Below are 15,553 nucleotides of genomic sequence, written 5' to 3' on the forward strand. Positions count from 1 at the left end.
GACCCCCTCCCCAGCCTTTCCTCCAACACCCCCAGCAGTAGGATGCACACTTTAAGGATCTGTTGTTTGTGTTCCTTTGATTTGGTTGTAGCTTTGAAGCTTTAATTAATAGACATGTCAATGTAGGACATCTTATAATGATCCTGAAAATTAAATCATTCCAAAGTTATAATCGTGCAGTGAGAAACAAGAAAAAATAAAGAGTAAAATGATTAAGGTGAAAGACTCAGATGAGGAAACTTGCCAGGAGCCTCAACGATATCTGGTTCCTGGTGCTGCCATTTACCAATTCCCATCTTTCCACAATAAACACAAATTCCACACTTACAAAACTAAATCCCATTTGATTGGTGTGCTTGAGGTGTTATTATTTTTAAAAGTAGAATAATTAAAATAAAATGTTTAAATGAAGCACAAGATCATTTTTGAAAACTTCACACTCATAAGTAAAGCCTTCATTCAAAGAAGATGCTATCAGAATATAATTAGTAAAACACACACATCACCAAGCTTATCCTTAGATCAGATGAAATCGGTGCATATTATAAGCATCCTTGTGGTCCTCAATGATTATGACGTAATTCTGAAAGAGCACACAGATATTCTTCATTCTCATGATCAATCTCCAAGGCCTTTTCAAAGTATTCAATAGCACTGGACTGGTTCCTAGCCAGCTGACACAGTAACCCTCTCACACCAAGAGCTGTGCTGTCACGTGGAGCATAGCAAAGTTTTTTATCTGCCCACATCTCCAATTTTTCCATACACTTTTTCCGTTCTTCTGATTCATATTCAATCTTCATTCCTTTCACAAATAGGCTGATGGCCCTTGATTCTGATCTTTTCTGATACAGTTCAAATGACCCAGCCTGTAAACATATCTGCTGTATGTTTTCTGGACGGATGCCCTCCAATTTCACCAGATTATTGTAGATCTCCTCTGCCTTAGAATACTCTCCACTTCTTATGTAAATATCTGCAAAGTCCAGCATTGGTCTAATAGCTGACTTTGGACGGCACTCAGAGGCTTTTCCAAAGTGATACTTACATTGACGGATCAACTCAGTTTGCTGCTGAGTTGCGGGGCTGCGAGAATTTCTATTACCAAGCTTGTTCAGTTTACTTCTATAACAAATTCCAATTTGGTGGTGCAAGAAGCATGAGTGTGGAGTTAACTCTAATGCTTGCTTCAATAGATTGACTGCTTTCTCCACTGCTCCTTCCCCTCTGTAAAATTTTGCCGAATAGCGAAGCACATATGGATCCTTACTGGGCTTCTGCAATGCTTGCTCAACTAATTTATTTGCTTCTTCCCTTTTATTGAGTCCTATCAATTTTAAGGCCAGCAGCACCATGGCCATTGAATCATCTGGATCTAGCTCCAGTACACGCTGCAGATACTTCACTGACTGACTCCTTTCATGACTCTCTGGGGTTCCAGAAAATGCTTCCAGACGAAACAGAACAGTTGCTTTGCCCATGATCCACTCCGTGTTATTGGGATCTTCCTCCAGAGCTTTCTCAAAACATTTCATAGCCTCCTCATAATATACAGCTGTAGAACTCAACAATGACCACCCCTTCTCCCCATACACTTCAGGTATCATTGCTGTATAGCGAGTACCATCAGTGAGCAGTTTACAGATCATCTCCAGCTTGTCGAGGTAGGACTGGGCCTTGGCCAGTTGTCCCATGTGGTAATGCACCCAGGCAAAGTTTCCATAGGTGACGATGCTGTTTCTTTCAAATGCATCTTTGTGATTCTCCCTCAGAATCCTTTCAGCCTCCTTTAAGTTTTGAATAGCTTCCTCACTGTTGCCTTGCAAGCAGTTTACAAAAGCGAGTTGGTTGTAGGATGCGGCTTGATATTTATTTGCAAAGATTATGGCATCTTGTAATCTGTACATCATATCCTCCAGGTCAATGGCCTCCTTCTGTGGGCCCCACGTGAAGTGACACTGAAGCTGATTGAGCTTCTCTTTCAACAAATCTCCCATTCTGCTGCTGCAAGAGAAGAAAATTCATCAAATTCCATGTCAGATCACCTGAAACTGGTCTGTCCCAATCTCACAAATATAGTGCATTCAGAAAGTATTCAGACCCCTTCACTTTTTCCACATTTTGTTACGTTACAGCCTTATTATAAAATGGATTAAATTATTGTTTTTTATCATCAATCTACACACAAAACGCCGTAATAAATAAGTTAAAACAGGTGTTTATTAATTTTTCGAAAGAAATCAAAAATAAATAACTGAAAAATCACATTTACATAAGTATTCAGACCCTTTATTCAGTGTTTTGTTGGGGTACCTTTGGCTGCGATTACAGCCTTCGTCATCTTGGGTATGACGCTACAAGCTTGGAACACTTGTATTTGGGTAATTTTTACTATTCTTCTCTGCAGATCCTCTCAAGCTCTCTCAGGGGCATCAATGCACAGCTATTTTCAGGTCCCTCCAGAGATGTCCGATCGGGTTCAAGTCCAGGCTCTGGCTAGGCCACTCAAGGACATGCACAGACTTGTCACGAAGCCACTCCTGCACTGTCTTGGCTGTGTGCTTAAAGTTGTTGGCCTGGTGGAAGGTGAACCTCCACCCCAGTCTGAGGTCCAGAACGCTCTGGAGCAGGTTTTCATCAAGGATCTCTCTGTACTTTGCTTCGTTCATCTTTCCCTTGATCCTGACTAGTCTCCCAGTTCGTGCCGCTGAAATACATCCCCACAGCATGATGCTGCCACCACCATGCTTCACCATAGGTATGGTATTGTCCAGGTGATGAGCGATGCTTGGTTTCCTCCAGACGTGACGCTTGGCATTCAGGCCAAAGTGTTCAATCTTGGTTTCATCAGACCAGAGAATCTTGTTTCTCATAGTCTGAGAGTCCTTTAGGTGCCTTTTGGCAAACTCCAAGTGGGCTGTCATGTGCCTTTTACTGAGGAGTGGCTTTCGTCCGGCCACTCTACCATAAAGGCCTGATTGGTGGAGTGCTGCAGATATAGTTGTCCTTCTGGTAAGTTCTCCCATCTCCAAAAAGGAACTATGGAGCTCTGTCAGAGTGACCATCGGGTTCTTGGTCACCTCCCTGACCAATGCCCTTCTCCCCCAATTGCTCAGTTTGGCCGGGCAGCCAGCTCTATGAAGAGTCCTGGTGATTCCAAAGTTCTTACATTTAAGAATGACAGAGGCAACTGTGCTCTTCGGGACCTGCAATGCTGCAGACATTTTTTATACTCTTCCCCTGATCTGTGTCTCGACACAATCCTGTCTCTGAGGTCTACGGACAATTCATTCAGCTTCATGGCTTGGTTTTTGCTCTGACATGCGCTGTCAACTGCGGGATCTTATATAGACAGGCGTGTGCCTTTCAAATTCAAGTCCAATCAATTTAATTTACCACTGGTGGACTCCAATCAAGTTGTAGAAATATCTCAAGTATAATCAATGCAAACAGGATGAACCTAAACTCAATTTTGAGTGTCATAGCAAAGGGTATGAATACCTATGTAAATGTGATATTCCAGTTATTTATTTTTAATTACTTTTCCAACATTTCTAAACACCTGTTTTCACTTTTTTATTATGGGGTATTGCGTGTAGATTGATGATAAGAAAACGAATTGAATCCATTTTAAAATAAGGCTGTAACGTAACAAAATGTGGAAAAAGTGAAGGGGTCTTAATACTTTCTGAATGCACTGTAGTCAGCATATTAGACAATAGAATAGAATAGAATGCTTTTTATTGCCATTCAAACACTTGGTTTGAACGAAATTGCATAGCTGCGTTTGCTTATTTTCTAACTGAATTGAAGCAGTCTCCAGGCAAGACTCTGGGATGGTGAGTTGTCTCCCTAATGCTGGAGTCAATGATGACTGGGAGAGTACATTGGATATTCTGAGAGGGGAGGGTAAGTCCCCAGAGTTGATTGTCAAGGTTGGTGGCAATGGCATATTTAGGAAGGGAGATGAGGTCCTGCAATTTTGGGAGTTGGGTAGTAGGTTAAGTGTAGGACCTCCATGTTATCCAGGATCCCCCTCTCACCTTATAGCCATGTCGTAGTGTTGGACATTTCCATCCTGGGAAAAAGGTTCTGTCTACACCATCCATGTTGCAACCTCAAATTACTACCCATACCACGTGCTAATGAGGCAAGAAATAGAAAGATAGTACAGTTCAATACATGGCTAAGGTGCTTGTGCAGGAGGGAGTGCGTCAGGTATATTCATCATTGGGCTCCATTTAAGGGTAGGTGAGACCCATACAAGAAGGATTCGTTTCTCCTGAACTGGTAGGAACCCACTATCTCATAGGAAAGTATTCTAGTGCTACTCGATGGAATTTAGAGTGTCAGTGAGGTGGGAAATGGAGCAGCAGGTCAGCAAGTGGAGAGACTATGGGAAGATGGAGATTATAAAAAGTAAGTCCCAAAGAAAGGACAATCAGGGACAGTTTAATGAACATGGTGGGGCTGAGGGGCTGAGCTGAGTTTATTTCAATGCAAGTAGTATTTTGGAAAAAGAGGTTGAGCTTAGAGCCTGAATCATAGAAACATAGAAAATGTCAGCAGATTTGTCTTCTCTCCTGTAATTCGCCGGGACGGCAACGCCCCTTCTATACCCGCTGTCATTCACCGGCGGTGAGGAGAACAAAGCTGAAGGAGCTGAGTGAGCAGAGTGTGGAGAGTGAGTGGGGACAGCGCCTACGGGGACCACCACGATGAGCCAGGAGATGTTGAGTGGAACCGGGAGCCGGGAGCAGCTGAGTGGAGCCGGGAGCCGCTGATTGGTGCCGGGGGCACCGAGTGAGGCCGTGAGCCACTGAGGCCGGAGCCGGGAGCCGCTGTGTGCAGGCAGGGTCCAGGCTGGGAGACGTTGACTGAGGCCGAGGTCAGAGCCGGGGCCGGGAGCCACTGAGTGAGGCTGGGGCCGGGAGCCGTCCCCGTCCCAAGCTGCCTGAAGCTGGTGGGGAGCGGCAATGATAAGCCACAGCAGTGACAGTCCATGGCCGCTGAAGGCTACAGGAGAGCTCCCCTCAAACCCCCACCAGCGGCCCTCGACAGGTCCATCAGAAGCCGTCGCTGTCCCCAGCTGCAGACCATTCGGCCCACAATGTCCATCCAATGTTCTCTGGAAACCAGTCCCTTCAGCCCACAAAACCTGTACTAGCCCTCCAGAAAGCCAGTCCCATCCCTAACTGCAGGACTCTCCCCCCCACCCACCAGCCCCTGTCTGATCCATCCCCTCACTGGGCTACAGGGTGCTCCACCCCCCACCTGAAGCTATCCCCGTCCATAGCTACAGGACGCATCCACCAGAAGCCGTCCCCGTCCCCAGCTGTAGAACGCCCCCCCCCCCCCACTGGCATCCAACAGCCGCCACATGAAGCCGTCCTTCCCCCCCACCCGCCCTCGAATGCCCCTGCCTAAACCCATCCCCCTCCGCCGGTTGCAGGTGCTCCCCACTGGTCCCCACCTGAATCCGTCCCCCTAATCAGCTGCAGGGCGCTCCCACCCACCAGCCCCCTTCTGAAGCCATACCCTCCCCTGGCTGCCAGACGCTTCCCCCCACCCTACCCACCCTCGACAGCCCCCACCTCAAGCCGTCCCCCTCCGCCAGATGCAGGACCCTCCCCTCACCCCCAGCAGCATCCACCTAAAGCCATCCCCCTACCCCAGCTGCAGGACGCTCTCCCACCCCCCGACAGCCCCGCAAGGGGCAGCGCCAGCGATAGGGAGCGGCAGCGGCAGTGACAAGCCCCTGACAGCCCCCGCCTGAAGCTGTCTCCCTCCCCCGGCTGCAGAACACAAGAGACTCAACAAGAACAAATGGACTTTAACGTTTAACTTGTTGTTATATTTTAAGAGTTATTCACATTTTAAGCTTTAATAAATCCCTTTTCCACTTGCCGTGCCCGTCACCTGCAACAGCGCAGTAATACCTGCGTGTTCTACGTCATAATGGGAACCCAATGGGAGGGAATGGCTGCGATGCCGGAGAGCCGCTAAGAGTGGATGGGGGGCTGAGGGGGGATGGAGTGAATGCGTGGGTGGGAAGGGCAAGGGGCAGAGTGGGTGGGGGGAGGGTGAGGGGAGGAGGGGGGATCAGGGGCATCGCAAAGGGAACCCATCAACCGCGCCTGCGCAGTTGGGGCATAAGTGCGAGTTGTGGAATATTGTGTTGGAGACCAGGAATCCCATGTGATAATGGGACCCAAAGGCTGTTTGTGACACTAGGATGTCTCATCCAGCAGATGGGAGGCAGGAGACCATCATAAACGCGCTGATCATCAGACAGGTGTTTTTCTCAGGTTGGTCGAGGTGCCCGTGAGAGGGTGTCAGGATTGTCAGGGTAGAACAGGAAATAAAATTACTAGAATTGGACAATGCAACTGACCCAACCATAGGTAAACATAATAAGATAACCTTATTGAAATATGAACCAATAGAATATTATCGGCAAGAGTAATAAGATTATTCCAAATTACAAAACAAGCACACTTCGGATTTGGTGATAAGCCACATAAATTACTTGCGAGGCAACTGAAGCAACAAGAAAAGGAAAAAACTATTACTAAAACTAAATCGGATAAGGGTGAGCTTCTAACACAGCCAAAGGATATTAATAAGAGGTTTGCCCAATTTTATCATAATTTATATACAACTAAAATAAATAGATGTTAGTAAAATTACAAATTATTTAGATAATTGCAATCTCCCTAAATTGGATAGTTTAGAACAAAAGGAATTAGGAGCATGGATTACTAGTGAAGAAATAAAACAAATAATAAACTCACTGAAAAATGGGAAGACCCCAGGACCAGATGGTTTTAGTAATGAATTTTATAAACGATTTCAGGAGTCAATTGTACCAAGATTACTCAATTTATACACGCATGCTTATACCGAAAATAAACTACCAGAAACTCTAGCAGAATCAACAATAACGCTTATACCAAAAAAAGAAAAAGATTTAGATGAACCGGGTTCTTATAGAGCTATATCACTTCTAAATACGGATCAGAAAATTTTAGCAAAGATTCTAGCTAGAAGACTGAATAATTATATTATCAAATTAATAAACACGGATCAAACGGGATTTATACCTAAAAGACAATCATTTAATAATTTGAGAAGGCTTTTCTATATAATGTACTCTCACAATGAGGACAATGAAGATATTTCAGTTGTTACGCTGGATGCAGAGAAGGCATTTGATCAGGTAGAATGGCAGTATTTATACAAGGTGCTCCAAAAATTTAACACGGGAGAGAATTTTATTAGATGGGTTAATCTAATTTACGATAAACTTACGGCAAGAATATTAACTAACAATATGGTATCTCCAAAATTTTACTTATCAAGGGGTAATAGGCAGGGTTGTGCCTTATCACCATTGCTATTTGCCCTTATGATAGAACCGCTGGCCGAAAAGATTAGAAATCACCCGAATATTCACGGATATAACACTAAGGACTCAAAGAATAAAATTTCATTATACGCTGATGATATTATTTTATATATTACTAATACACAAACGAGTATACCCACCTTATTAACACTAATTGAGGAATTCGGCTCTTTTTCAGGATATAGAATAAATTGGAATAAAAGCGAAATTATGTCTTTAAAACCACAGGATTCGAGACACTTACTAAAATTCCCCTTTAAAATTGCAACAGAAAAATTCAAGTATCTGGGTATTCAAATTACGAGAAGACACAAATCATTATTTAGTGCCAATTTTATGCCACTATTAAATAAACTGAATGATATGATTAAATTTTGGAAAACGCTCCCGCTCTCATTGATAGGTAGAATTAACGCTATACAAATGACTTTCTTACCACAATTAATATATTTGTTTCAAGCGATCCCAAAATATATTCCAAAATATTTTTTCAAAAAACTAGATTCTACTATCACTAATTTTATATGGGATTACAGAGCACACAGAACTCAACGAAAGCATTTGTGTAAACCTAAAGAAGTTGGGGGTTTATCATTACCTAACTTTATGTATTACTACTGGGCAGTGCATATTAAGAACATAATGTACTGGCTGGATAGTTCCACTCAGCAGTTGGAGTGGATAATAATGGAGTAAGAGGAGTGCTACCCGTACGATATAGGAACGATCTTGCTCTCACCGATAAAATTGAATAGTATAATATATAAGAAGAATCCAATTATTCACAATACAATAAGAATTTGGAAACAAATAAAAGTATCCTTGAAATTAAATAATCTATCAGTACTAACCCCACTATTGAACAACCCCGCATTCAAACCATTTATTAATGGAATAAAGTTGGATTGCATCATGAGTGTTTTTCTTATTGGGCCGCCGATAAACAAAGCCGTGCCCCTCCCTGGCTACAGAACGCTCCCCCCACCGGCCCCCAATAGCCTCCGCCTGAAGCTGTTCCCCTCCCCCGGCTGCAGAATGCAACAAGAGATGCAACAAGAACAAATGGACTGAATAAATCTCATCTTTCACGTTTAACTTGTTATATTTTAAGAGTTATTCACATTTTAAGCTTTAATAAATCCCTTTTCCACTTGCTGTGCCTGTCAGCTGCGCCTGCACAGTAATAACTGCATGTTCTACCTCACAATGGGAACCCAATGGGCGGGAATGGCTGCACCGCCGGAGAGCGGCTCCGACTAAGGTAAATAGTCAGAACCATTGTCCCAGGGTAGGAATAACAAATCCTGGAGGGCACAGCTATTATGTGTGGGGAAGAATGTTTAAAGGAGATGCAAGGGCTAGTTTATATACAGATAGTAGTCAGTGCCTGCAATATACCAATGCTAGTGAAAGAAGCAGATATGATAGTGGCATTTCAAAGGTTTTTTGATAGACATGTGAATATGTAGGGAATGGGGAGATATGGAGCATGTGCAGACAAAGGAATTAGTTGAGAGTTTAGACATATAGCACGGTAACAGACCCTTCAGCTCACTACATCCACGCCAACCATCGATCAGCCTTGCACACTAGTGTTGTTATCCTACATTCGCATCCACTGCCTACACACTAGGAGCAATTTACAGGGGCAATTGTGTTCCTGTGATGTAGTGTTCTACGTCAATGACAAACAAGACAGTAAAAACCTGGAATTACTCAGCAGTATCGAAACCACAAGTTCGTGGAGGCCGTATCTGAGGAGGTAGAAACTTGCAATGATTCAGGCATCAAGAATGGATTAATGTTTTGCTGATGAGAATTTCTGTTTCAATGTGGGACATAAGACAATAAAACACTCTTGACTCTCAAATGTGCGAATGGGTGGTGTGGACTCGGGAGGGCCAAAGGGCCTGTTTCCATATTGTATCTCTAAACTAAACTACCGTGCCAGCCAATGTTACCATTCTGAGTTGTTCAAATTAATTGCAATTTGATCCACTAATTTTCAGTAAACCATATTCTCAATAATAATCTGCAGGTAAGCATAGACACAGTAGGAATGTTCCTTCCCTCATTATGTTGCTTGGATGGAAAACACTTTGTATTCCTTTCTCAGCTCGTGAAGTGCTTTCACAGGTTGAATCAATCTAAAAGTGTTCTGAATGTTATGCCTGACACTTCCTTTATAGTTTCCTGTATTTCTTGATTGGGAATAGAAACTGAAACTCATACGTGTAATGACAATGATGAATAATTAAAGGCAACATTGCGAATCCACCCAGATACCTATATAAACAACGCATGATCAAAGGTTCAATGTAGCATTCTAGGTCCGAGCATTGATGGTCTAAGAGCCTGAAAGGGCTCCTTGTTTTTGCATATGAGGTGGGAGGGGGGAGGGGTGATATGGGCCAGTGCGCTCAAGTGGGAATGGATGAATTGGGCAGAGGGGCCTATTTCAATTCTGTACACTAATACTATGACTATGACATGAAATAGGGTCTAAAGAAGATACATCCCTCCATTCCTTCTCTGCAGAGATGCTGCCTGAGGTACTCCAGCATTTTGTGTCTATCTTTGGTTTAAACCAGCATCTGCAGTTCCTTCCTACACAGTGAATTTGCACTTGTTGTGACACAACAAACAGTCCTCTGCAGGAGGCTATGGCTTTAGAAGGAGTTGCAATTGACCTGGGCTGGGAATGAACTAAGTGGAAGGAGAACTAGTGCTGGGTGCAGTGCCTGAAGCTGATAAGATGGATAAGGTTAGAGGGTGGTGTGAGGGAAATTCTGGAATGACATAATCTAGACCGCAGGTAACCCAACTGTTCATGCTTAAGTGTCTGAAATATTAAGCTCCATCCCCAGAGACAACACAATCACATGTGCTCAAGAAAACTCGGGATGAGATGACTAGATTATTGATACAATAGTTCCATGGAAGAGATGGTGGAACTAGAGGTCTTGTGCTTTGCACATGTTGTATACAGGTACAAATACTTTGAGAGAATAATGCCAAGGACACACCAATCGGCCTCTTAACATTTGAACTGGGAACCTATCCCTAACGTAATGATGGAGACTTCAAATACATGAAAAAAGTGGACATTGTGGACTTCAAAGGGCTGTCAAGGTGCACTAATCTTGTCAAATTTAAGTGGGACAGAAGCGACTGCAGTCGAGTCTCGAATTAATTCAAGTTATGGGCTTAGGTTCAGGTTTAATATTGTCACATTTACTGAGGCAAATGAAAAGCTTTGCTTTGCATGTTATCAATTCAGATCAGATAATCCTATACATAAATGTAATCATGTTGAATTCAAGTATGATCCACAGAGCAGTGTGCCAGATATAGAGTGCAGAATACCGTGGTGACACATCAGTTGCATTGGAAATGTACAAAGTCCAATGAGAGTAGAGGGCAGGATGATGGCTAAGGGATTGTTCTTATAGTTACGTCTGGAGATAGCAAGGACTCTGTGGTGAGATTTTGTGGTTGATGAACAGAGAGTGGATCGAACCAGGCAGTGTTACCAAGGTGCAATTATGGGATCTCAATGCCAGGTGGCAGCATTTCAATGAGAAAGGGAGGGAACTAAGGTCAGATCCTGGGGAAGTCCATGGGTAATAGTGCAGGGATAGAAATGGGAAAACAATTGTTCTCTGCCTGTGGATGATCGATATGAAAGGAAACAGGTGGCTGGGTTGATTTGGAGGATTATGTGATCAAAGGTCTAGACAAACAGGTGGACCTGGCACCCCAAATGAAGATGCCACCAGCACAGTGAGAGAAATAGGGATAGAAGTTGAAAATGAGAAAGAAAGAGAGTGGCAGAGAGTTTAAGACAAAGGAAGAAGGGAGCAAGAGAATAGCTGCAGTCAAATGAGAAGGAAAGGTTGATGGGACAGAGAGATAGTTGTAGCGAGAGAAAGTAACTGCAGCAGCCTGCAATAGCCCAGGCATGAAATCTAGCCTTGGATCCTTTGGCCAGGGTTCCATTCAATTCACTAAATGCAAACAGGCTGCTTGTTTGGGGTGTAGTTATATTCCACAATCTTTCCCACCTTCTCTGTTGATCCTCTTACTGCCCCATTCACGTCTTTCCTCTTAAATATATAATGATTTGCTTCCACATCATACATGTTGATGTAACATTATTGTTTTACAAAAATCAGTCTGAAGAAGGGTCTCGACTCGAAACATTACCCATTCCTTCTTTCCAGAGATGTTGCCTGTCCCACTAACTTACTCCAGCATTTTGTGACTATCTTCGACTTTTTTTTTTTCAAATTAAAAATGAGTTGTTTTTTTGTTAGAAGTACAATATTGTGGTACCTCAGTACCTAATATTTGTTGACATATTACATTTCATATACAACTTCTTTTTTTTAAATTTAATAGCAAAACAGGAATAAGGAAGAAAAGAGTAGAAAAGTAGAGATTGACGTAAGTGGTGCGTGAGATCGAAAGATAGTCCAAAAGACGGAAGAAGAAAGAAGAAGAAGTAGAAGGAGAAAGAGACGAAAAAAATAAAATGAAAATAAAAGAAGAAAAGGAAAAAGGAGATTGAAAGCTATATACCTATTTTATGTTCCAGGCCACTCGCCACCTGATTCTAAAACATTTTATTTCTATGGTTGTGTTGCACCATATGCTTGTATGCTTTGTCTATCTTCGATTTAAACCAGCATTTACAGTTCTTTCCTACACAATTTTTTTTTGATTTGCAGCATCATTAACAATGATTATTCAATCAACAGCCCCAAGTAGAATGTTCTAACGTGACACACACGGAAACATTCTTCCCAGCAGGGGTACCATTGGCATAAGCTGTGACACCAATGGGAGAGAGATGTTGCCTTACAGCGCCAGAGACCTTGGTTTGATCCTGAATATGGGTGCTGTCTGTACAGAGTTTGTACGTTCTGCCTGGGACTATGAGTTTTCTCCGGGTGCTCTCACAGACATGCAAGTTGGTAGGTTAATTGGTTTCTGTAAATTGTCCCTAGTGTGTAGCACAGAATAAGTGTATGGATCACTGTAAGTTATTTGGGCAAATCCTCCAAAATTATGGAAGAAATTGGATAAGCACATGGATATTTTAAAAGACAAATTTGCTGGCTGCAACGGAAAAACACCCCCCAATCCACATCAAGAATCAAACCCGTCTGGCCTGTGGACTTGGACATCACACAACGGTGTGAACAGGAAAGGCTGAGACGGAGATAACGAGATTCTCTTGGATACACAAAGGGAGGAACCAAGCCTCAGCAGACGGTGGTAAACAGGCCAGCACAAGCACAATCACCATCGGGGATGATAACGATCAGGCTGAGGGATCATGACATCAGCAAACCCCTTATCATCGGAAGCCTATTGTTCGTGCCAGATCGAAACTGGGAAACATCAAAAGAACCCCTTTTATCCAGAGGAACACCTGGGGGTTTCAAAGGAAGCTCAGGTATAAAAGTCGAAGTCAAGCCAGAACTCTCTCTCTCTTCCTGCTCTTCCTGCTCTGCTGGACAGCCCGTGAGCCTGCATCGACTTAGCTGTGAGTATCCTGGTGACCTGGTGAAAATTCCCGAAATAGGATAGAGGTCGAGGGGGAGTAAACTTGTGTTAAAGTAAGTTTCACGACGTGCCCGTTAGTTTTCCATCCATAGTCTTAGTTTAATGCATAAGTTTAGCCACTGATTATGTAGTGTTGGTGAGATTCGATTTCTCATTGTTTAATAAAGCCTGTAATTTAGACTTGCTTTGAGTCCATCTTGGTTTCTGTTTTCTCTCATCAGCACACTCTGGTCAATTCAACCTTTTTATCATATCCCACCATAATTCCGAGGTCTAGAACCTAGGGGAATCCTTTTTGTGGAGTAAAGGGAAACACAAAACCCCTACAGAATGGCGACCATGGCAGGACCTCGGTGGTTTGGGATATGTGATTTGTCAGAGGGGGTGAGAGAACGTAGCAAGATGGAGGAGAGAATCTCCTCTTATCTGTTTAAAAAGATCAATCTCACCAAACAATGGGTGATAGCACTGTTGAGAGCAGAGCAGCCCGCAGAAGCTGCAGCTCAATGGACGGAAAGCAAAGCGTATAGTAAAGGGCAGGAAAAGGCAGTTTGGCTAGCGTGCCTATCACAGCAGGTAGCCAATATGCAGAGACAGATAGATAGACTGGAAGAGCAACTGAGAGAAGCTAGGGCCAGCGCTGAAGAAAGCGCTAGAGAAGGGGAAGGGCTATCTGAGGAATGCAGTAAAGCCAGGCAGTGTATCTTGCAGGCGAGGGAGTCCCACAGAAATGCCCAGGAATTCCTCCAATGCCAGGTGGTAGAGGCAAAGGAGAGGGAACGGAACGCCCAGGAACTCCTGGCTCAGAGTACACAGAAGTGCAGGGAGCTGGAGGGAAAGTTCCAGGATATACAAGCAGCATACAGGGTGACCCGTAGCGAGCTAGGCGATAGTGATCACGGGCCTTGCCAGGCGAGGATAGCGCAGCTGGAGGAGACTCTGTCCAAGACTAGGGGACGGGTTCACCTGGTAGGACCAGGGGGGTCCCCCGGGGGCAGAGGGCTTCCCTCAGCAGATGATTTCCTAGGGGTAAAGGGGAATAGACCGCCTCCTGAGGCGCCGGGGATAGGTCCGGGTCGGCAGGTGGGGTTCGGGTTGTCCGGGGAGAGACAGGCCCAAGGAGGGGCGGGAGAGCACCCTCAGTTAGCGGCTTCCGCGCCATGTGTAGCACACCACGAGGTGGTGGGGTTACCGATCATGGTGGGAGAGCCAGGGGTAAAGGGGCAACAGCCCAGAGTAGGGCAGATGTGCCCGGCACGGCAAAGGAAATATGGTCCCCCGGTAGGGCAGGCAGATAGGGGGCCCATAGAGAGTGATATCATCATTCCCCATGGGGCACATGTGCTGAGGGGGATGGTGGCTCAGGTTCCCAAGTTAACCAGGGCAGGAGACCCGTCATTGCATTTTATGGAGGTGCAGCAGGCAGCCGACATAAACGATTGCGATGAGGTAGAACGGGTAAAGCTGCTACTGATGACCCTAGATTCATACCTATGCAAGGCGGTGACCTCCCGGGAAGGGGGAAGACCTGAAACATGGGTAGCGGCACAGACAGCGGTTCTGGAGGCCATGGGGTTGAATCAGGGTAGTCCTTTCACCAGGGTGGGGGAGACGGAGCAGCAGGTAGCTGAGTCCCCGGACATGTTCGCAGACAGGCTGTGGGCAGTATATGAGGGAGCGTGTGGGATGCCTTTAGATAGGCAGAATTTAGATGGGAGAACAGCTCACTGGCTGAAGACTCTGGTGGCGAATTGCCTCCCGCGAGTTAGGGCAAAGGCCGAGCACTGGTTCGACCCAGCTGACCCAAACCTTAACGAGGCGGAGGTGATCAGGAAGCTCACCCTTGCGTATCGCAATGGGGTGAGAAGTGAGGAGGAGCCCTTTAAGGGCAAGGTGCACGAAATAGTACCGGCACCCCCGAAAAGGAGGCAGTGGAAACAGGAAGGCAGCCAGACCTCTTCCGAGATGAGGCCGGTGTGCTACGGGTGTGGGAAGCCCAGGCACTACAAGAGGGAGTGCAGAAACCTAAGTAGAGCAGTGGGGGATAGGACCCCGGTAACAATAAAAATAAAAGATCTAATTACCTATTTGCAGTCAAAGGCGGGAGGGTCCGGACAGGTAGCCATGGCAACAGGCCAGGGCGCGCCCGTATCCGCACCCCCGGCACCTTTATGACTGCCAGCGAAACAGCCCACATTCCTATGCCGTTAGAGTGTAGCCCATGTGGGAGACCCTGGGTCAAGATGGAGGTCCAGGATGTGGTCGGGAGTTATCTGCTGGACATTGGTGCTTCCAGTAGCATTGTCCACACGGACAACCCCCGTACATCCCCTCTATCTAGTAGGGCGCCCTATAGTCCACGAGGCGAGGGAAATCAGAGGGCGGATTGCTTGGCCAGGGAAGGAGCCAGGAGTGGGAAAGCATGGGATCCCCATGAGGAAGGACAGGTAGCTGCAGCCAGGGAGCAGCCTCGCGAAAAGGAGAGTGCGGGAGTGGTTTTGGCCCCGGACCTGACCATGGTCCAGGCACAAGACCCCATTTTAAAGGCTGCCTCAGCAGCCATTTGCAGGCAGA

At 45.2% G+C, this 15,553-nt stretch overlaps 1 protein-coding gene across 1 annotated transcript in view; it reads right to left on the minus strand.

The window, feature by feature from the left end:
* Positions 1–563: 563 nt before the first annotated feature.
* The window catches only part of LOC116981660 (interferon-induced protein with tetratricopeptide repeats 1-like), a 38,946-nt gene continuing 23,956 nt past the window's right edge, over positions 564–15,553 (minus strand). Inside the window, exon 2 of the mRNA XM_033034748.1 lies at positions 564–2,004. Within this exon, the coding sequence (XP_032890639.1) occupies positions 564–2,004 (1,441 nt within the window). The remainder of the gene's footprint in view (positions 2,005–15,553) is intronic.

This window comes from Amblyraja radiata, chromosome 15, assembly GCF_010909765.2.
Source record: "Amblyraja radiata isolate CabotCenter1 chromosome 15, sAmbRad1.1.pri, whole genome shotgun sequence".
Lineage (NCBI taxonomy): Eukaryota > Metazoa > Chordata > Chondrichthyes > Rajiformes > Rajidae > Amblyraja > Amblyraja radiata.